A 20,176-nucleotide genomic window follows, 5' to 3' on the forward strand; every position below is an offset into this window, starting at 1 on the left:
CACTTCAGACATTTCCACAAACTAAACATAGCCACGAAGAAAAAAGCTGGAATGGCAACTTGTCAGATGTCTGTCGGTGATGGAGCTGCTTAACGGGAACGGCCAGGGCTTCTGGAACGGCATTCAAAATGTGATAGGACTAAACTTGCCACGAAGTCTCTTGTACCATTATCACTTGCAAAGCTACTGAATAAGAAAGGAGCAGAAAAAAAAGGCACAAAGCTGTTAGAACTGCATGTTTCTCAACGCAAATGTTGCCAATCATCTGTTGTCGTTGCCGTTCAAATGTGAAGAGCCCCAGTGTGTGCGTGGCAGGTGATGTATCGAAAGAAAGAGCCGGAAGGGGGAAAAAGTAACAAAGGGGTCAAGGATCACCCATATAATCCCCCAGTGTTTTCACTTGTGCAGTGGGAACAATAGAGAAAGAGTCCGGGTGATGGATGAGGAGGCGGCAGGGGTTAATGAACACATTGGATCGATGCTGAACCAACCTCGCTTATTTACTGAGCGCCACCTCCATTAGCTCCCAGTGCCTGGTGCCAGAAAGCCCCGTTGACTGTACATGCTGCATGGAGATTACATATCACCTGTGCATCTTCTTTCCCCTGATGTCTCACTCGGGCACCCCGAGCATCCTCGCCTTTTCAGCTATGGCAGTGCGGTGGAAAGAAATTCAGTGTGACACCGAGCGCTTTTGATGCCGGGAGGAATCCAGGGGGACCTGATTTCACTTCTTTTGGTCTCACCAACGTGTCTCCAACTTTGGGTGCCTCTCCTCTTTATATTATATATAATGCATTCTTTCCCCAGTGTGGACTTTGATCGTTAGCTTGATGATCAGACAGAATGAACGGCCGTGGCTCAGGAGACAAGGAGGGTTGTCCACTTAGAAGAAGGTTGATGGTTTGAGTGATGGAAAATGTGTGTGTGTGTGTGTGTGTGTGTGTGTGTGTGTGTGTGTGTGTGTGTGAATTGGTGAATGTGACGCGTACTGTAAAGCACTTTGGGTGGTCAATAACTATAGAAAATCACATTATAAATGCACGCCATTTACTGTATTGCCATTTTTTTGGTAATTTAATTCTCATGTTAGCCAATTTCTCAACAGTGTCTGAGTCCTTTCAGTTGAATCACTGACACAAAAATCCAATGCATGTGTAGCATGGCGACTGAACTGTAAGATTGCCTCAAAAACATGGCCGTTCCTTTAATTAATGAATGCGTTGTCCTAAAAACATTTTTAAAATTATGACCTGAATTACAAAACTAGAGGTACAGTCTGAAATAAGGCAACTGCCAAATGAAGTGGAAACCACATCTTTATTTCATTGCTGTGTTATTAAGACATGAATAATCCAGATGAGGACAGTACTACGCGCTTCAATTCAAAGCAATTTTAGTTGTACAGCGCCAAATCACAACATATCATCATCTCGAGGCACTTTAGGTCGAGACCTCACAACATTACAGAGGAAACCCAACTTCAGTCTGAAGTTCATTTTCTGCCCATATGCCCAGTTCCTCTAAGTTTTTCCCTCACTCTGAAGGATGCTTCAACCTTCCCATATAGAACTTTTCTATTTAATGAATCCTCCCTGTCTTCCTTTGATCTCTCCCTTTCTGTATGGCTGGCGTTTTCCTTCCTTTTCGTGACTGATTATCACTTTGTATTCTGTTCCAGTCATCCATCCAGTCCAGCCTGCCCTGGGCCCAACCCCTCGTGAGGGGAATCCGTGCCCCCTGGCCTGCTCCCCTCGTTCTTCTCCATCATCCCATCACTCCTGCTGCTCCTCTCATTCCTCTCCCCTTCGGCAGACACGGCCACATCCCCTTTCATTTATCTTCCTGTGACTTTCCCTGTCCCTTTTCATCTGGGTCTTGACCAGTCTGTGCACAGAGGACCCTTACTGGCTCGTGACGGATCGTGGGAACAAGCTTGGGCCTCTAGCAGGCTAAAGAAAGTAGGCCAACCATGCTTGGCTAAAGGTCTTTCTTACTTTTTCCACATCGGTTCCTTGAACCTATATCAACCTTCTGCCTTTTGAAACCCTCCGAAAAAGTATTCCTCCACTGTCACACAACCTCTGTCTCTCTCTCATCTTCTGCACATAGCAACCCAACATAGCAAAAGTATAAAATGAGTAGAAATACATAAACAACTATTTTTGCTCCATCACCGGAACACCCTAGAGACAGGAACAGACGATGGAGTGTCATGGTTGTTCTGTGTGAACGATTATTCACACGACACCTCTGTGAAGACTCGTGAATGCCCTGTACTTGTCAAAATCTCAGCGTGACGCAAAGTCACGCTCGGCGAGGAAGCGACGCCTACGGAGCGACGCTCGCGGAGCTTCGCCCCTCTAAAGCCGTCCCGAGGTGTGCATGACATCCTGATGTGCGGTGTCGCCTCGGTGTCACTGGGACCAGCGTTTGGTTTGTATGAGTAAATCTGAGTGAATAAATGGTTGGCAGGTTGAAGGGGGGAGAAAAGATTTTCTGAAATATAAGCGCACCCCACCCCACCCCCATCTCTGGCAGAGCCATATTAACAGATGTTACATAATTATATCACTACAGTAGGAATTATTATTATATACTGGGAAGCACTTACAAAATACCTTATAAATAACTGTAGGGTTTGTTACTACATAGACAATTTGTTTGTGAAACAGGGACATTTATATTGCATTCTATGTGGAATTATAAGGGTCTTAAGAAGTCTTAAATTGAATGTGACCACTGAAGAAGTCCTCCTTCCATCCAGTGCCCCTTGAAAAGACAGCTTGAAAATTTGGTATACAGTCAAGTTTATTATCAAGTCTTTTAAGCGTGCATCTCGCCGTAACCCAAATTTAATATCATATAAGAGTGTCACTCTCATTGTTTTTTTGGGAAAAAGTAAAGTAATTTGATAAAAAAAATTAGATATGGGATACTGTACCGCTTTGTAACAAGGCATCCCTTTATAAAATGTTTTTACTTTAGGCAGTAACTCAAGGCGTAAATGAAATGATTAGTTAGACATCTTGGGGGATATAGCTTCTTTTTTTTTGCAGACAATAACATGAGCAGATTTATATCTCTGTCTTGTCTGCATGCTAAACATAAAGCTGGAACCAGGGGATGGTTTGCTTGAATTAGCATTGAGACTGGAAACAGGACCCAAGGTTAAAAATCATTGCCTACCAGCACCTCTACGAGATCACTAATGCATTTTATATATTGCTTGCACGAAACCAAAGCTCAAAGGCAATATGTCATTGTTTTACACGGATTATGTGACTGACCAGCAGAGGGCGACTTCGGTGGTCGCAAAAATAGAAGTCTGTGAGAAAATGACTCTCTACTTCCCACTTGATGTATAACATCAGTAAACATTTTCCTGAAGAGTTTATGGTTCAATCTCTAGTTTCAAGTCTTTTCTTCGATACAAAATTATGCCAATTTTGTAAATTGTATTAAAATGGACGATAAAGCGCGGTAAGCATTGGTATGCGTGTATGCAAAATGATGACAGCCAGGACTGTCCAATAGGTGCATGGTTGCAGGTGTAGGTGGACATGCAGCGGACGAGCACCCAGTTAGGCCCACAACGCCCAATCCTCCAAATATGGTTACTTCTGGTTTAAAATACAAAAACAAGATGGAGTTGGCCAAAAGGCTCACGTCATGGTTGCCACTTGGTTTTAACCGATGATGATCTACTAATTAACGTGTCTGTGGGTTTCCCATTTTCTAAAAAGCCTGTAGCTGTAAGTAATGTCAAGTTAAAAGTATGGTGGTCCGTAAGCCATTGGAGGGCTCTTCACGATGAATTAAAAAGTAAAGGAAAGTGCGTTGGACGATAAAAATCCACCAAAAACTTTCATCACTTGACAGGCCCTAAGTTGTCCTTAAGTTGTTTTTTTTAAGACAGTCTACAGTATGCAGCATTAGCGATGCTGTTTTTTTTTTAAACTATTAATTTTACAAAATTACAACTTAAAACTGTTATAAAGGATGCTTTATTAAAGCAACATTATGCACCTATGCAGCTACCTTAAAATACACAAAATAACAGCTTCAGAATCATGGTATTAGTACACAGAATTATAAAAGGTACATGCTTTCATTGTCACTCTATTCGTACACTGTGCAACTTTGGTGAGTGGGTACGATCTCCAGCGAGAAGCAGCCAACCGAAGCTACTTTTCAGACATTGTGCTGAACGTCTCCGGGGGGGGCTGTATGAGTGACAACGCCAAATTTTTTTTCCGCCGACAGTCTTCCGGAGAACATCCGAGTGACCCCAGGTGAGAGTGCACAACAGGAAAACCTCTGGAGAACTCACAGCGAGCGGGCAGGCGTGTCGATTACTGCCAACAAACAAAAAAGGGCGGAATCATCGCCACGTCCCGCCGCCTGCGCGCTCTACCCAGACGCCGCAGAATGCTCGGCAGATTGTCCTGCTGTTGTGAACGTGTCTGATTGGGACAATCTCCTGCTCCCCGCTCCATCCATACCAACTATGCTTTCATACGACACCACGCCTTCCCCCCCCGGCTAGTTCCATAATATAACGGAAAACCCCAAATGGGAGAGTAAATGACGTCATGTTTGACATGCTGCCCTCTGCCACGCTGCCAGGGCAGCCCCCTACATCATCACTACGCCACGGGGGGGCTTTTCCCATCTATCAGATGCGCGCCGAAGGAGCGTCTGGCTCGCCCTCAGCTTTAATGACACTCAGAGCACATTAGTGGTTGCACGGGACGAGGAATCACTCAGGCAGAGTGGGGCTGTTGAGTCGCTGAACCGTAGGGCTCGGGGGAGGTCGCAGTTCACCTTGTATGTTAATTGAAATGGCTTTTGAAAGTCGCTTAAGTGAGTACTCCCATGGGCGACCGGCGATCTTGTGTTTTACACGATGAACAGACCATGATTCTGCCAATGCTTTAATGTTGTATTCGAAAACGTCTCGGCCGGCAGCTGAAATCTGACCGTCGGGGTACAGCGCAGTTGCGGCGACTACATATCCTGATTAGCGGTACCATCATTTGTTTGACAAAGCGGTCAACGCGATTTCCCCAAAGCCGGCGCATCGTGCCCTGGCTCTGATTGGACTTCTACAGTTCCACCGTCTAGCTGTGTTCCTTCCTCGTTACCCCGACCCTGCTCTCACGGAACACATGGGCCCACAGCGGGTCCAGGGATGGATGTCCAGTGATTAATGAGAATAGGTATTCTAAAGATAGCAAACATGTCCTCTTTTTTTTTTTTAACTCTGATTTGCAAATGAGGGGGAACGGGAGAAGAATTGGTCTGGTCCAGTGGGAGTTAATGAAAGATTTATCAGCACCTGAAAATAAGTCGGGAAGACGCATACATATGAGCTAATTTACTAGGCAGCGTATGGGTCTGATTGATTATGGTCAATTAATGACGGAGGTCCATCCACGTGCGGTCATTTATCATTCCGTCGTTCAGGGATTCAGGTGCACACGTTACCTGCCGACGGGACCGGAGTCACGGGAGTCCATCACCCGTTTGATGGGTAGAAGCTGAAAGCTGTCTCTTTATGTCCATCTACACTGGATCATTTTATTTATGGATTGGCTTTAACCTTGGCTATAGGTTGGACTCTTTTCAGCAATGCACTACTGCTCAGGGCATGAAAGTAACGGGAATCCCACTGTAACGGTAGGATTCGCTGATTCTTTTTTCTTCTTCTTTGCAACCAGATGAAATCACATGGGGGGGGGGGAGACGGCGATGGAAGCCTGCCAAAATGACTGAAAAAAGTGTAACAGTTACAGCCAAAAAAGAATTTCCCCGGCATTTGGCAGGTGGCCGGTGTTAATGTGAAGCCTTGGCTCTGCCTCCCGTTTTCCACCGCTCCATGTATTCCCACCCCACAAACCTCCTCCTAATTACGCTTCCTCGCGGTGCGGAGCCCCCGGCTTATTATTGCCGCATGCCTTGTGTGTCTCGCCGTGAACGGGGGAAGGAGGGCTTCTCCGCTGTTTTCTGCCGCGTTAGGCGAACAATGCGAGATAAAAAAAAACGCCTGGTGCGACGTGGATTATTGCTGAAGCTACAGAATGCTGTGTTCCATTGTCCCCCCCCCCCCCAGCCCCCCACCACCACCACCACCACCAGTGCTGAATTTACAGCGCAGACAGAACCGAAGGAGGCGTTTGTGGCTTCTGGCCCTGTATTATGAGTCAGGACAGATGGAGATCTTTTATTAATTTATTTTTTGCCAGTCACTGGCATCGTAAAGCAGCATAATCACTCATTTCACTGTCTTTGCTGTCTGCCATGTCACTGTCCTGCGGTCTCCTCATTTCTGCTCATGGGCCAGTGACAGGCGGAGCGACTATTAGCCGTAATTGCCAGAGGATCAGTCGTCACAAGTGCATCAGGTCTGTTGCTTCATCCATACAAACGGCAGCCCCGGGGGGCAATAGGCTGGAAGACCTGACCCAAATCTGTCTCTACGTAACCCCCCCCCCCCCCGCATGATCGAGATGTTGCTCGGGGAGCAAATAATGAGATTATTCAAATATCATAATGCCGTCATATGGGCACTGGTGTATAGCTGAGCCGAGGCTTGATTAAAGGCAGGGGGGAGAAGAGGGAGATGCGAGGGGGGAAGATGAGGCTCCACGAGATTTCCTAATTGATCCGGAAGCAAGGGGTGTTTTTAATTGATCTCGCATGCTGTGCAGGGGTGCAGGCATTTTTCGGGATATCGAATTGGGTCACGAATGAAGTAACCCAGCAAGAGGACAATTGTGATGAAAGTGATTTTTTTTTTTTTTTAAAAGATGGATGCAGGCAAGAATGATGGAGGCCGCTCAATAAAGATACAGGTGTGCCACCAGTTCTGTTGAGGAAAAACATATCTGCTCCCCAAAGACTTCCTGCAGCGGTAAACTGTGCACAAGCCATTCGAGTGTCGGGAATGCATGCACAGGGATGTGAGCTCTTCTGCACAAATGTGACACCTGCGAGTCCCTAGCTGTAACACATCCACGACGATGAGACAGTCTCAAAACATAAATCCCAGACCAAAAACCCAGGTCGCAGGTGCTACTTACGTGCCATATCGCGAAGAAGATCAGGGACACGCAGAGGACCAGAGACAGCATGTAGCAGAAGGCAGCAAAAGTGAACATATTTGAAAAGGGAAACGATGGAGAATTTCCCAAAGGAGCACGATCCCACTGACAAACATCTAAAAAGAGCAGAGGGCACAAAGAGGCGCCGGGAAGAAAGTTCTCACGGTGCCACGAGGAGCCGAGGCGCGACCGGCACCGTGACTTCGCCCTTCGCAGTGTTTGCAACAAATTGTTGCAGAACCCATCCCCCCCCCACACCCCCCCAGATGATGATGGTGGTGGTGGTGGTGCTGAGCCGCGCGTCCGCCCAGCAGCGAAGCCAAGGCTGGTCTCAAATCAGTGCAGCTCGCATGATCGGCGCCTAGGCGTCCGCAGCGTCGGCGAGATGATCATGTGCACCACGGGAAGAAGGCGGCACTTTTTCTTTTACCCCCACCTCCCCTCCCCTCCCCTCCCCTCCGAGAACCGATGTGACGAGGGTGATGCGCAAAACCACCCGGGAGAAGTGGATCCGTAGGTCATCCATTCAGCGGCGCCGGAGGGAGTCCTGCTGCGCGAGCGCGCGTGTGTGTGCGCGCGCGCGCAATGATGGAGCTGACATGGGAGAGGGGAGCTCCTCGTCAATTTAAATGCTGCTCTGTCTCTCTCTATGTCTCTCACTCTCTCTCTCTCTCTCCTCCCTGACAAACCTATCAGCGGCAGCAAGCAGGGAGCGCGCGAACAGGTGGATCTGAAAGCGCAGCGCCCCGTGCGCGCACGTGTGTGCGCGCGTGTTTATGCGTGCGTGCGTCTGTGTGCGTGCGTGTGTGTGCGCGCGTGTGTGTGTCCGACATTCCAGTTGTCATCACGTGTGCGTGTGTGGGGATCTGTTGATCGCTGCGGTGCCAAATGACTGTGAACATGAATCCTGAACTTGATCATGGTTCTGGCTTCATTACCATTCAATTACCGAAATAAGAACGAATGGAAACATCTACTTTCCCGAAGTACAATTGTCTCACAGGAAGTGATAATTAAGACTGAGTGAGAGAACTAAGTCGAACATGCAGCTCACTGTAATAAACCGTCCATCTGCTTGGGATGAAGCGTCGCTGCACTAAAAAGCTGTGGACCTGGCGCCACCTTGTGGCGCTTTTAGAAATCGCCTGCAGTCTCACGCGCATTAGATCAATGACCCAAAACTTTGGGAAACATCTGGGAAACATGCCACCCAATGATAACCTGTGTTTGTTGTTTTTAATCATCCCTTTTGAAGGTGGAGAAGCCCACCCATGTGTTTTAGCTCTTCTGCAGTCCTTTTTGTAACGTACACCCCTGCTGACAGTGCAAACAACAGTGCACACGGGAACTATCCTGCACACTTAATTCAATTTTGTCTTATTATACTAATAATAATGATGATGATGACGATAATGAGAAGAAATTAAATATGAGAAAGTGTGTGCTTTGTTTTTCCGGGGGGGGCATGGAAACCACAGTGTCAGTATATACAGTATAGGGGCCTTGAGAATAACCGCGTGACAAGAATGCTGCTCTGGCTGCACGACCATGCAGTAAACAGACTTTAATAGCTATGTAATCATATGCTGTACAGATTGTTAAGCCCTTTGAGTCAAATGTGTGAATTTCAGCTTACACGGGCTGGAAAGAAACGCACTTGGCTTGACTGCTAACAGAATAGCACGCGGCGACTGGAACTGGCAAACCAGCTTAGAAGGACTGCCTCCCTGTGTGTATTCCTGGCGGACGGATGGATGGATGGGATGGGATGGGATGGCACCCTGCCAGCGCTGTGGATCATTTGAAAGGGTTTTTTTTGTAGGTTTTAAACGTTGGTTTGCCGCCCAGCAACAGCCTGGCCGAGACGAGAGCTAATCGGGGCCTCTGGTTCGCAAACCCCGGTGACAGTGATGTCTCGTCCACATCGAAACTCACGATGCCGGGTTTCACACCCGCACTTCCTGGTTTTCGGTTAAATCACTGGTCTGAACTTCCCCCTTGGCGCGATTCACTTGTGAAGGAAATGATATCTGGGTGCAGCCGCACCTAAGACCTCTGAGAGGAGGGGGTCTTGGTCTGGTCCCATGCAAACAGTGGAGTGGTTTGCAATGCTTTGCAATGAGGTGTCCCGATTCACTCGGATTGTTGCCCTCGTTAAAACATTTCATATTCGTCTTGGGTATTTGTTTTAAACATCACAGCTCCAAGATGATGGAGGAGGGAATACGAATTAAACAAGTGTTTGACGTAGGTGTAATGTCCTTTTTCTTAACTTTTCATGTCTCTGAAACAATTTTGGAGCTCTGCGGTGACGTCAGAGTCATCGGCCCTCCGCCGACCAAGCGGCAACCTGCCGTGACGTCATGCGTCGGTTTGTAAACTGCTGTCACGACGGGCCTGGAGTTTAGCAATTTGTCCAGCGCCATCTGGTGTTTTTTTTTAAACCAGAAGTAACCATATTCGGGGGAGCGGGCAGTAGGCCTGACTGAGAGCTCCAAACACATTGCACGCCCACCTATGCAACCGGCACCCATTGGATGAGACCTGTCAATCACAAGGTGTGCACCCTCCCCCCCATGCTTACCGTACTTCATCTATACTTTATATATACTCGAACTGGGACCAACATTTAAAAAATGAACACCATGCTCTACTGCAGAAGACTGGAGGACCGCGTTTGAGACCAGAAAACTTGTAAGGGAAAGGTTAACTGCATCACTTTCTGGACCTGGTGACGACGTCCATATGAGCACAAAGCAGACTTGCCTGTGCTTTTTGGCTGGTTGGTCATGTGCCATGATGTCACTTCACCCAAGCATCGGGAGCTAACATCTAACGCTCGGTTATCGACTGGTAAAAACAGTAAAAACACCTTCCAACAAGCCAAGGGCAATTTTACACTTCATTGCATCATTTTTTATTTTTTTTTGCAGTCCCATTTTCTCCACAGCATGACGAGATCTCAGTAACATTTAGAAAAGGCGGCAGGACGCTAAATCGACTTCTTATTGCTTTCCGAGACTCTCCACGTGGGGGCTTTGTGGTCTGACACTCAAGGCTGTCGCTCAGGCCTCCTGCGACGTCGCAGAGAATTGGTTTTCATCGCACGCACACACACACACACACAGACACACACACATGCACATAGTGGTGTCTCTGTGACTTTAGAGGACATCAGATTGACTTATGTCTATTTCTTGGAGACTAACTATAACTCTCATCCCTAATTACTACATGCCAAACCTTAAACTTTAAAGCCCCATTGTGTAATTTGTGTACTTTTCTGGTGGTAAAGTTGCAAACCGCAACCAACTGAGCACCCGACAGGGGACACTTTATGGTGGCGCACCGCTAATTCCATTTCCCCTGAGGGTGACTTTCTAATCTGGAGCCATCATCAGATCAAATTTTCACAAAGCTCCAGCACGGCGGGATGTTCTCCATGGGACTGACTCGGTGACGCGCCCCCGACCTCAAAGTTCGGACTTTGTCAATCTGCCACCGTCTGCTCATGGTTCGCGGATACTTCCCCAGGTTCCTGCAGAGCATCCGTCCACTGAAAGTTTGTTCTGCTGAGTCGGGCTAATGATGTTCACTTCCAAAGCAACTTGTCTGGATTGTGCCTTCACCTCCACAGTGTTTATGAGCACTGGACCATCAGTATCAGCTGCTGTGGGGATTCATTTTGAGCAATAAGTGTTGTGTTGGCCTCTTTTGTTAATGCAGCATTACCAGTAATTGGCGTAGCCTCGAATTTCTTGTTTGGAAAGGGGCCAAGGCCATAACATGCTCAGTTGCATAGCAACCATTAATCCATGTTTTCTAATCAAGATGCCTTTTCTTCCTTTTTTTGCAAATCCTTTTTTATCAAAGGGATTGGAGAGATTTCCTGAGCATTGCTCTGGAGCAGCCATTTGACATGTTCTTACAGTCGGTACAACAGGTACTAATCACACCTTTCGTCAGAGAAAGTGTTGGTCACTGATCATCATTACGGCGATTAGTTGTGCAATTCTGGTGAAGACAGAGTGTGAAGGCATCAGGTTTGTCTACGTGTTTTGTTTGAACTGTATGTATTAAACCATACATTGAACCATTAAATCATACACCTGCCTCGGTGAGTTGTGTGTTTGGGTCCGGAAATCCTCAAACGTAGCATCAAAACATGACCTTTTCCTTCCATGTCAAAACCAAATCCTTCATTTAATGTATCGTCTGACCTATTTACTGCAGTGTGTGTCTAATTCATGTGTTTGTCACATGAATTAGACACTTATTAGCACGCACAGTACTTTACCGTGCGAAAAATGTAATTCTGCCACATCTTATCTCACTAACGTTGTGATGTACTGTACAATATGTCCTGGCAGAGATGAATCGACATTATCTGTAGCGCTTCAACTCTTCCGTTAAAGAAAACTGCATTCTCATACGCTCAAAATTAAAAGGATTGTTTTGCTATTTCTATTTGCAAAAGTATGATGCTTTCAAATATAAGTAAATGCACTTGTATATGACAAGTGCATGTAGTCATGTGGCAGCAGAATGGCAAATCACGGCAGAATCAAATCATTCTGTCATTTGGAGTTATGCTGTTATTTGGGCGGAGGCTCGTATTATTACAGAGCCTCACAGCCGTCACTGACCTTTCTGGTCCCGGCAGGATTTAAACACTTAATTAAAACGATGACTGATCCAAATCCAAGGTGTATCCAGTGTTTTGTACAAGTAGCATTTTAAAAAACTGATATTTTGCCTGTAGAAGCGAAAAAAAAAAATCCTTAAAGGACTGAATTGCAAAATATTTTAAAAGAGCAGACAATAATCCCCCCCCCCCCCCCCCCCCCCCCCCCCCCCCCCCCACCCCCCACCCCATATGGACAGTGTGCACTACTATTTACCCCCAATGCAAAACAGGGGCGCTGCGGCGGGGCCTGCATCCCGACAGTTGTCAAACTCCATAATAACCCTCTAAAATGTAATACTCTTTATTCACTACCATTCCATGTATAGTATATTTCTGTGAAATACATATATATATATATATATATATATATTTTTTTTACGCATTAATAATAATAATTATAATATTATTCATATCTTTTTGAAAACAGTTTTGTTCCTGTATTTTTAATCGTATTTTTGATACCCTGTGTGATACGGTGCTTTCTGTGACGGGTGAATTTCCCCGTGCGGAACGAATACAGTTGTCTATTCTATATTGTATTCTCTTCGAAGAGCATCAGAGGCTCCTGGACAAATAAGTTGCAGTAATGCAGGAGGCTTTAGATGACAGAGGCAGCTATGTCAGACAGTGGTACGGGACAAAAACAGGCATATTTGAGCGCCTGATATCCACGAGTACAGTACGTGCAATGTGGTGTGACATGATTGACTCTAAGAGGATTGATGGGCCTCGGCGGACGTATCCACTCTAGTGAGTGCCTCTTTAGTTTAGTCTGTTTCTAAGCTGATCGTCTTAAATAATCATCTCATGAGCCATTTATTTCTTTGCCTTCGAGCATTTGGACCGCTGGGGAGCAAGTGGCTACGTCAACCTTTTTTATTTCAAAAACCGAACACATTTTGGCAGCTTGGTCCCAGGTCCTGTCGCTATTTGCAGCAGTAGCTAACACGACTTGGATAAGAGAAATTACAGTTACACACATGGGACGGTAACCTATGACAACCAACAAAACATCTACAACATAGTCTCTGGCAGCTAAGTAGTTGCTAAAATGACTTAAATCCAATTTTTTTTAAAAATAATTCTTGACACTTGAGAACAGCTGGTGACCACTACAGAATGAACTTTGCATACAACCTCCTGAATCTTATAATTATTTGAACGTGTGTTTAATGATAGTTTGGCTTCATTCATTTTGAATTATTACCTTGATAAGTCAGTTCAGTACGATCCCAGTCCCCCCTTTCAGCTGTTAAGTGGCCCCAGCAATAGTTAAAGCCGAGCCGCAAAAGTGCTGAGCTGGATGCTCCCGTGATCCGGACAGATCAGTGTTAATGATGTAATCAATACGCCCCGAGGTTCCTCGAGCCGGTGAAATAAAACAGAATTACTGCCTCAATATCAGATACTGCGCTGCTTTGCTCCTCTCCCTCCCGGGAGTCAACAGCTCGAGGTGCATCAGCTGATGCTATGGCCAAATATGTTCCTCTCTCCATTCTGCACTTCAACTGCACTTTTTTTTTCTTTTGTGTGGGTGTGTTCATTTAAATTCTGAAATGACAGCTTCTACCTTGCAAGTTACTTATCAGTTTACACGGCTAACGTAAATCGCTCTTCATCCCCCACAAAAACGATATTCAATCCCATGTATATTTCGTTTAATTTGTCTAAAAGTGGTAGGCTGAAATATGCAGACTGTACATCTGAGAAGTACCGACCAATCTGTGTGACTGTGGCTTTTAGAGAAAGTTCGGCCTGATGTCACAGCCCTGCATTGGAAAGGGAGCTTTTGCCAAAATTATCTTTTTAGGGTTGATTTCGCTGTGGGCTCAATGTGCTCCCGCTTAAACGCGCAACAGATATGTATTTAACAATATAATAATGAATTTAAAATAACTTTTGGGTAAAAAACAAAAGTTCAGGTACTCCTCCAGTCAGTGTTTAAACAATTTTAAAAATTGACCTCCACTAATAAAGTCACGGAAGTTCCGATTAATAACTTCACCTTCACTAAGCCCTTCTCTCATCACTGGTACACAAGCTCTGCATTGGAGCTTGACGCACAGATTTTGTGTGTATATATATATATATATATATATATATATATATATATATATACATAGCTGTTCAGATGGACACCATACACTGCTTTTCTGTTTAAATGAAACACATTAATGTACTTTTGTGCTCTCTCCCCAAAGTCCTTTGGTAAACCAAAAGGCACAGAGCCCCCTTGTGGCTTTAATGAGAATTGCTCCTGTTTAGTCCTTTTTTTTCTTCTTCTTTTTGTCAAGTTCAAAGACACCACCTTCCAAACTCTTGTCACTTTTACTCCGGTCCAATATACACCGTTTAGAAATCCAAAGCTTGACAGAACTGCTGTGCCTGGTTAAGGTTAAACTGTCATCTAACAATAGCCGAAAGATCAGTTCATATAGATATGAAAGTAAAGTTATGACAAACAAGAATAGGACTTCATAGTGTCCTTCTCAGGGTTAAAAACAAATGTCCCCTTTCCCCCCAGAGAACATCCATCCACAGCAATGTTTTCTCACAACGCGAGGGGGGGTCACGGATCAGCAGGTCCCGCTCGTTCACCATTGCCCAGGACGTGTCGCCCGCTCTTCCGCTGCCGATATCTCAAAAGGTAATCCTCCGGTGATTCTCGGACCGAGAAGTCCCATTGCTCTCGATGAATGTCAGGGCCATCAGATACCCGGCCAATCCGTAAGGTCACCCCTTTCCAAATGTCAACGGGCAGAGGGAGGGGATGCGCGGAAGGAAGCGAGAGAAGGTGGGACAGTTTTCTATCGCGCGGAAAACAGTAGCGCACAACATCCATTTGAGGTCAGTTCTCTTATCAGTCCAAAGAACAGTTACAAATTTAAATGTCACACATTTTATTTGTCCAAAATGAGGCAGAGCGTCCCATGTGATGTGATTCGACTTGATAGCAAAATAGGCCGGCCCTCAGCTGTGGAACACAACGCATCAGTAGCAACAGAAACACAAGCGGCGGTTGAGACACACACAGGAACGTGTGCATGCGCTCACCTACTCCTCCGGAACCCTCCCCGAAGATTTGCATGTAATTACAGTTGGTGTAGAGAGACGCCGGCAGTCGAGGCACAGAGTCTGGTCCTGCGAGATAAGCTGGCGTGTAACCGCCCCGCTGCCGTACCCGCTCAAACCCCAGAACCGCGGGGCATCGGTGAACTCCTGCGGGGGATGAATGAGATGGAGAGCGAGTTTTTTGCATGCCAGGGATTGTTGGAGGTGTGTGTGTGTGTGTGTGTGTGTGTGTGTATGCCGGTAGGTTTTTCACGGATGGTATTTTTGTGGTGGTATTTGTATATTTGATCATGTTCAGGACAAACATTTTCAGAGTTATGTAAAGGGGCAAATGATAACGGGTAACCCAAATGTGTTCTGCCAGGTGCAGCCCAACTGCCTTTCATTATTTGAAAAACGCAACCACCATTAGTGACACGCAGGAAAATGTCCAAAACGGGACGAAGGAGTGCTCAGAGCACTGCTGTGTCCCACTTTTTTTTTCCCCGGCGTCATCGAAAGTTTAATGGCGTTGTTAGATTTCATGGGTTTCCGACCCTTCCCCACCTGAGAAGGCGACGGCTGGTAAACGTGCGTAGGGGTCATTTCTCTGCGACCTCTCACTCAAAGGTCCGGACCGGAAACAGTTGAGCGGTACTGAGGAGGGGTACTGAGGCTGTGCAAGCAGCCCATCGTGCTTCGGGTACAGCAAACGCACAAGCATGTGTGTGATGCTACGGGGAAAGTGTGCCTGTGCTGAGCAATGGGGAGAAAAATTGCAAAACAGGATTAAGTTTTCGCTCGAGTTGAAATATTTCCAACTCTGCTTCAGGTCTGTAGCACCCACAGTGAATTTTAGTGCTTCGGTGGTGTGAGACCAAGGAGCCAAGCAAGGGAGGACGAGTTCGTCAGAGTTATCCACCTTTCACAGGGCCAGCCTTATCTTCCAAGAGCTGGGAAGAGCAGGGAGGATGCCCGTGCTCCAGCGTTCTCCCTGTTTTTTTATTCGGTTGTTGAGCACCAGGCATAGTCGAGCCACTTGGTGGATGTGGCGCACACTGGGCTATTTTCTGTGGCCATGGTTCGCTAGGGGCTGGGCTTTCGTGACCGCATTGCTCAAGTCAAGCGACAGTTGGAGGTGCTTGGCCTAGTGGGGTCATACTCAGGATGTGGCAGTGGTGCCACCTGGAGAGGGCGCTCGAGGGGTGTTGGCCTTGTATCTTTTAGGCGGTGCCACATGGAGTGGAGGAGGGACTTGCTGCAGGTTTGGTTCTGCTGAGAGTCCACACGGGGGTCCCTGCTGCTGGAATGTGGGATCTGTTGGGGACACAGCGTATTCCTCTTGACCAACACTGACCATGTTGTCGTTTATTTGCCTCTCAGTCACAAAGTCCAGGCGACTCATAATGCTACTAAATTTCCAAACCTTTGTTTCCTCCCGCGGAGCTCCCCTCCTATACGAGTCCCCTGGGGTTTTCCAAATCTTTTTGTGTTCATCTTCTGTAAAGATAGAATGACAACAATACATCAAAATTAGGTGGAAACAAAGCCCTCCGACACTTTGAGCATTGGAAGAAGAGAGCTGCTCCTGCTTTAGCCGTTGTAACAAGCCATATTCATAGGTCCTAACCTCTATTCCTGCAGGCTTTCCTGCAATATGGCAGGTACAGTATACATTCTGATAAGTAGCCTGAAAAACACTTCATCACCTTCTACCTTTGTCGTAAGACCAACAGGACGTTGCTCCGACAGGGCGGTGATGTCACATAAGCAAGCGGCGACACTTCATTCAGTCGACATTTAAAGGCTGTCCGCGGTTTTATGTGTTATGTATACAGTAGTTAACCGATCCCTGTTGCTCCTTATCTTGTAAAACCCATGCTGAGGCCGCGGACCTTGGCCCCGGTTACAGCACGGTGATTAGAAATATGGTTTTTAAATATTTGTATTTATAACATGCATTTTAATGGGTCCAATAAATGCGAGCCATAGTGAGGCATAGGTCAAACACTTCCTTTTGATCTGTGTGCACCACTACTGTATGCCCATGCGGAAGCAAATGGTAAATGGACTATCTTTTCTAGTCTTGTCTGCCTGTGTGTGAATGGCTGGATGTGACTTGTACTGTAGAGCACTTTGGCTGGTCCCAGGTGGCCAGACATCAATTGATGCTATTGTTCCTTTAAAACTGTAATAAAAGTAACTGCCTGAAAATCAACACCTCAAATCACAAGTGTACGTGGTCTTAGCACGTTCTATTCTCTGCCCAAACCAGAACCACCTATACCCATATAGACTCATTTGCCTAAATGCTTGGGGCCATAGTCCTAAAATGTGCTCAGGACGAGTTGCTCCTTGTGAAAAAATATGAATTCCATGCCCATTATCACTAACATATTCCTTTTTTGTGTGGGGGGGGATCAACCAATCACAACTTCTAAAAGAAAAACCTCACAACGAGGTCAATCACAGCTTCTCGTTACGGTAAAGTTTGTCCTTGCCCAGAGATGCCCTGAGAAGTTCCCTAAATCACTCCTAATCTTGGACCCCTACAGCTAGAAACTTTTAAGGATTCTTTCAGAGAGTGATTTCGGTACGTTCAGAGTCTCTTATGTGCTTTAACCTCATATCCATTATGCCCCCATCACTTGTCTCAGCTTCACTTTGTTTCGCCATCCGTCTCGTGGCAATGTGTCATTACATATCGCAGAGACAAATGGGGCTTCTGGTGTTCTGCATTTTTCACTCTCTGAGGCACCTGAGTCACAGATTTGCCCGCAGGGACAAACTCCATTTTAGGCCCAAAGGAGAGACGTGAGCCTCAATGCAATGTGTACCTGCTAACCTTCGACACCGGTGCTTTCAGGTTGGAGGGTGTTTTAACGCCACAGCGGTTAATGCTGACTAAATACTGTGTCTTGAGACTGTAAGTCGGCACCTTGTGAAAGTGCAGCGTCTCAGTTTTCTAATTTTTGACACTTGTTGAGAACCAGATCATGTGACATGGTTGTGGAGCACTCGGAGCTCAACTGTCTACTTTCACTCTTGAGTAATCACCAATGTAATGACTTAAACCCTCATCACCTTCCGACCTCAGCTACGTGTTAGCCTAAAAACACATCATCTCACTCAAAGCGGTGTTGTGCAAAGCGTTAAACTATAACTTACACCGTGTAATTTCCACCATCATTGTATCATAACCAATAATCTAAATGTATCTAAATGTGATCGGCCATCTGATTTATTTTTGTCGACCATGCTGGATTTTGAGTGCAAAGGATAAGGGACGTCGGAGTTTAAGGCTCAATCCCATTTCACCCCTTGCCCCTAGCCCTTAGCCCTACCCTTCGGTTTTGTAGGGGTAGGGGTGTCTCAGTCCCCTATGGCATCGGGGGGGAGGGCTAAGGCGGAGGACTAGATGGCCCCCCAAACGGAGATTTGAAGGAACTCACAAATTTGTATTTTCTCCGTTGATAATTAACGACAACCTTTGCTCGTCGTTTCAATGTATTATGGCCCTTTCTTCATAAAAGATATCAACTAACGTGAATCGTGTTTCGTCATTATAAGACCACGAGGTAATTTCAGTGTGATTCGCCCGTCCTGTCACGCCCAACATACTGTAATTTGTTATTTGAATATTCTAGGTATGTCACCATAGTAACTCCAACAGCGTCTTTACAATGATATCGCCGTCATTCCAGGCACGTTGAATCTCCGGTAAAAGCGTACGTAGAGTCATCGGCGACTACTGATGACGTATCGCGTGGGAGGGGTATCCCATTTCGTAGGGGTTGGATTTCAAGGGGAAGGCGTAAGATGAGAGGTGGGATTGGGCCTATCTCTGACCCCTTGAGCTCAGCATCCCGGGGAATCGTTTAAGTAATATACAATCCAATGTTCATTATCGACCCCTGGGGGCTCTTGTATCCGTATCTGTTAAAGGCATTCAATATTGACTCCCCTCGTCCTTAAAACATTATCAATCACCTTCACTTTGATCGATACAGTCTTGAGTGCTAATTGCTGCGACGGTGAATGGGAACTCGGTGGTGATCGCCGGATGTGGAAAGTATCCCCGCAGAGTGCCTGGATTACTGATCTAGACAGACCAGTGTGATCGCTCGCCTCTTCTTCGTGACTATCACTATTTACTATTTAGATTAATTGTATATTCAGCTTTTCATCTTGATCAAGCTGACAATAGATTTGAGCACGTGCAATATTTAATTAAGCCAATATTTCGCTTTCAATCCACTTACTAAGTGTATTGGTTCATTATCTGCCCCAGTTCCCAGATGTAATTTACAGCCTCGCCACTAGATGGCAGTCTTTAATTTCATTTTTTTCTCGCGCTTCATGGATTTTTCTTCAGAAGATTTTGTCCTCTCATCTCGCTGCCCATCAGTTGTGTCCCACGGGCTCTTCAGCGGCCCAGCATTGTGAACGTAGGAAGGCAAACTGCCACGGGACAACACGCGCAGATGCAGATGTACACACATCCAGTACATTTATACTGTACTCTGCCTCTGGCCCGTGCTAGAGAAAAAAGCCCACGGAGGATTCCTCGCTCCTGTATGTTTTAAGATGAATCACCGATCAATACTGTGCCGTCTGAAGCTGCGGCTCTCATCCTCTTTGGCTCGACTCCCCGTATAAAACTGATACCAGATGGTTCCCCACACTGCTGCAGGTGTGTGTGGAGCAGTGACCTCTAACACCGAAGCAGGATTTTAGATTATTTTTACTCTGCCCTTTCCTCGTGAAGCAACAAGCCAAGAAGCAGAAAATATCGTACGCACAAAAATAAAATCTTTTTGCACAATGATGTTAATATATATGAAGACAGTCAATTCTACAGGTTGCACAGTTTTTTGGGGAAAGGAACAGATATGAATTTGAATGTCTTAGTGATCTAATTTAATGTAGTACTAATTATAGAAAAAAATTATTTTCCATTGTGTGGCAACGTCTCATTGCAAAGTAACCATATTATAGTCTTTCTGTGTTGTACAGTAAACCATAGGTAACCTTACAAATGAAATAACACTTTACAGTGGCAAGGCATGAGTAGCAGTTGGCATGCATCTTGTAAAAAAAAATGTTGGTAAAAATCCAAAGTGTAGTCATTCAGTGGAACACGTAGCTCTTCCTCCTCCGGCCTCCCCTGGCAGCAAGTGGAGATTTGAGAGCACACTTAAGTGACAGTTTAGACGGGAGGGAATCAATCAATATATCAAAAACTATTGGTCACATTCCGAAACAATGAAGGCACAAGGCCTTTATTTATACTTGCTATATCGGGACTTTACTGATGCAGAGTGGAAACAAT

The 20,176-nt window shown here is 45.9% G+C and overlaps 1 protein-coding gene across 1 annotated transcript in view; it reads right to left on the reverse strand.

Annotated features, from left to right (window-relative positions):
* cnih3 (cornichon family AMPA receptor auxiliary protein 3) overlaps positions 1-7,745 on the reverse strand; it is a 63,453-nt gene extending 55,708 nt beyond the window's left edge. The window contains 2 exon segments of the mRNA XM_035618374.2: positions 7,086-7,184; positions 7,187-7,745. Coding sequence (XP_035474267.2) covers positions 7,086-7,184; positions 7,187-7,222 — 135 coding nt within the window. The 5' untranslated portion in view covers positions 7,223-7,745.
* Positions 7,746-20,176: the final 12,431 nt, after the last annotated feature.

Source organism: Scophthalmus maximus, chromosome 18 (genome assembly GCF_022379125.1).
Source record: "Scophthalmus maximus strain ysfricsl-2021 chromosome 18, ASM2237912v1, whole genome shotgun sequence".
Classification (NCBI taxonomy): Eukaryota; Metazoa; Chordata; class Actinopteri; order Pleuronectiformes; family Scophthalmidae; genus Scophthalmus; species Scophthalmus maximus.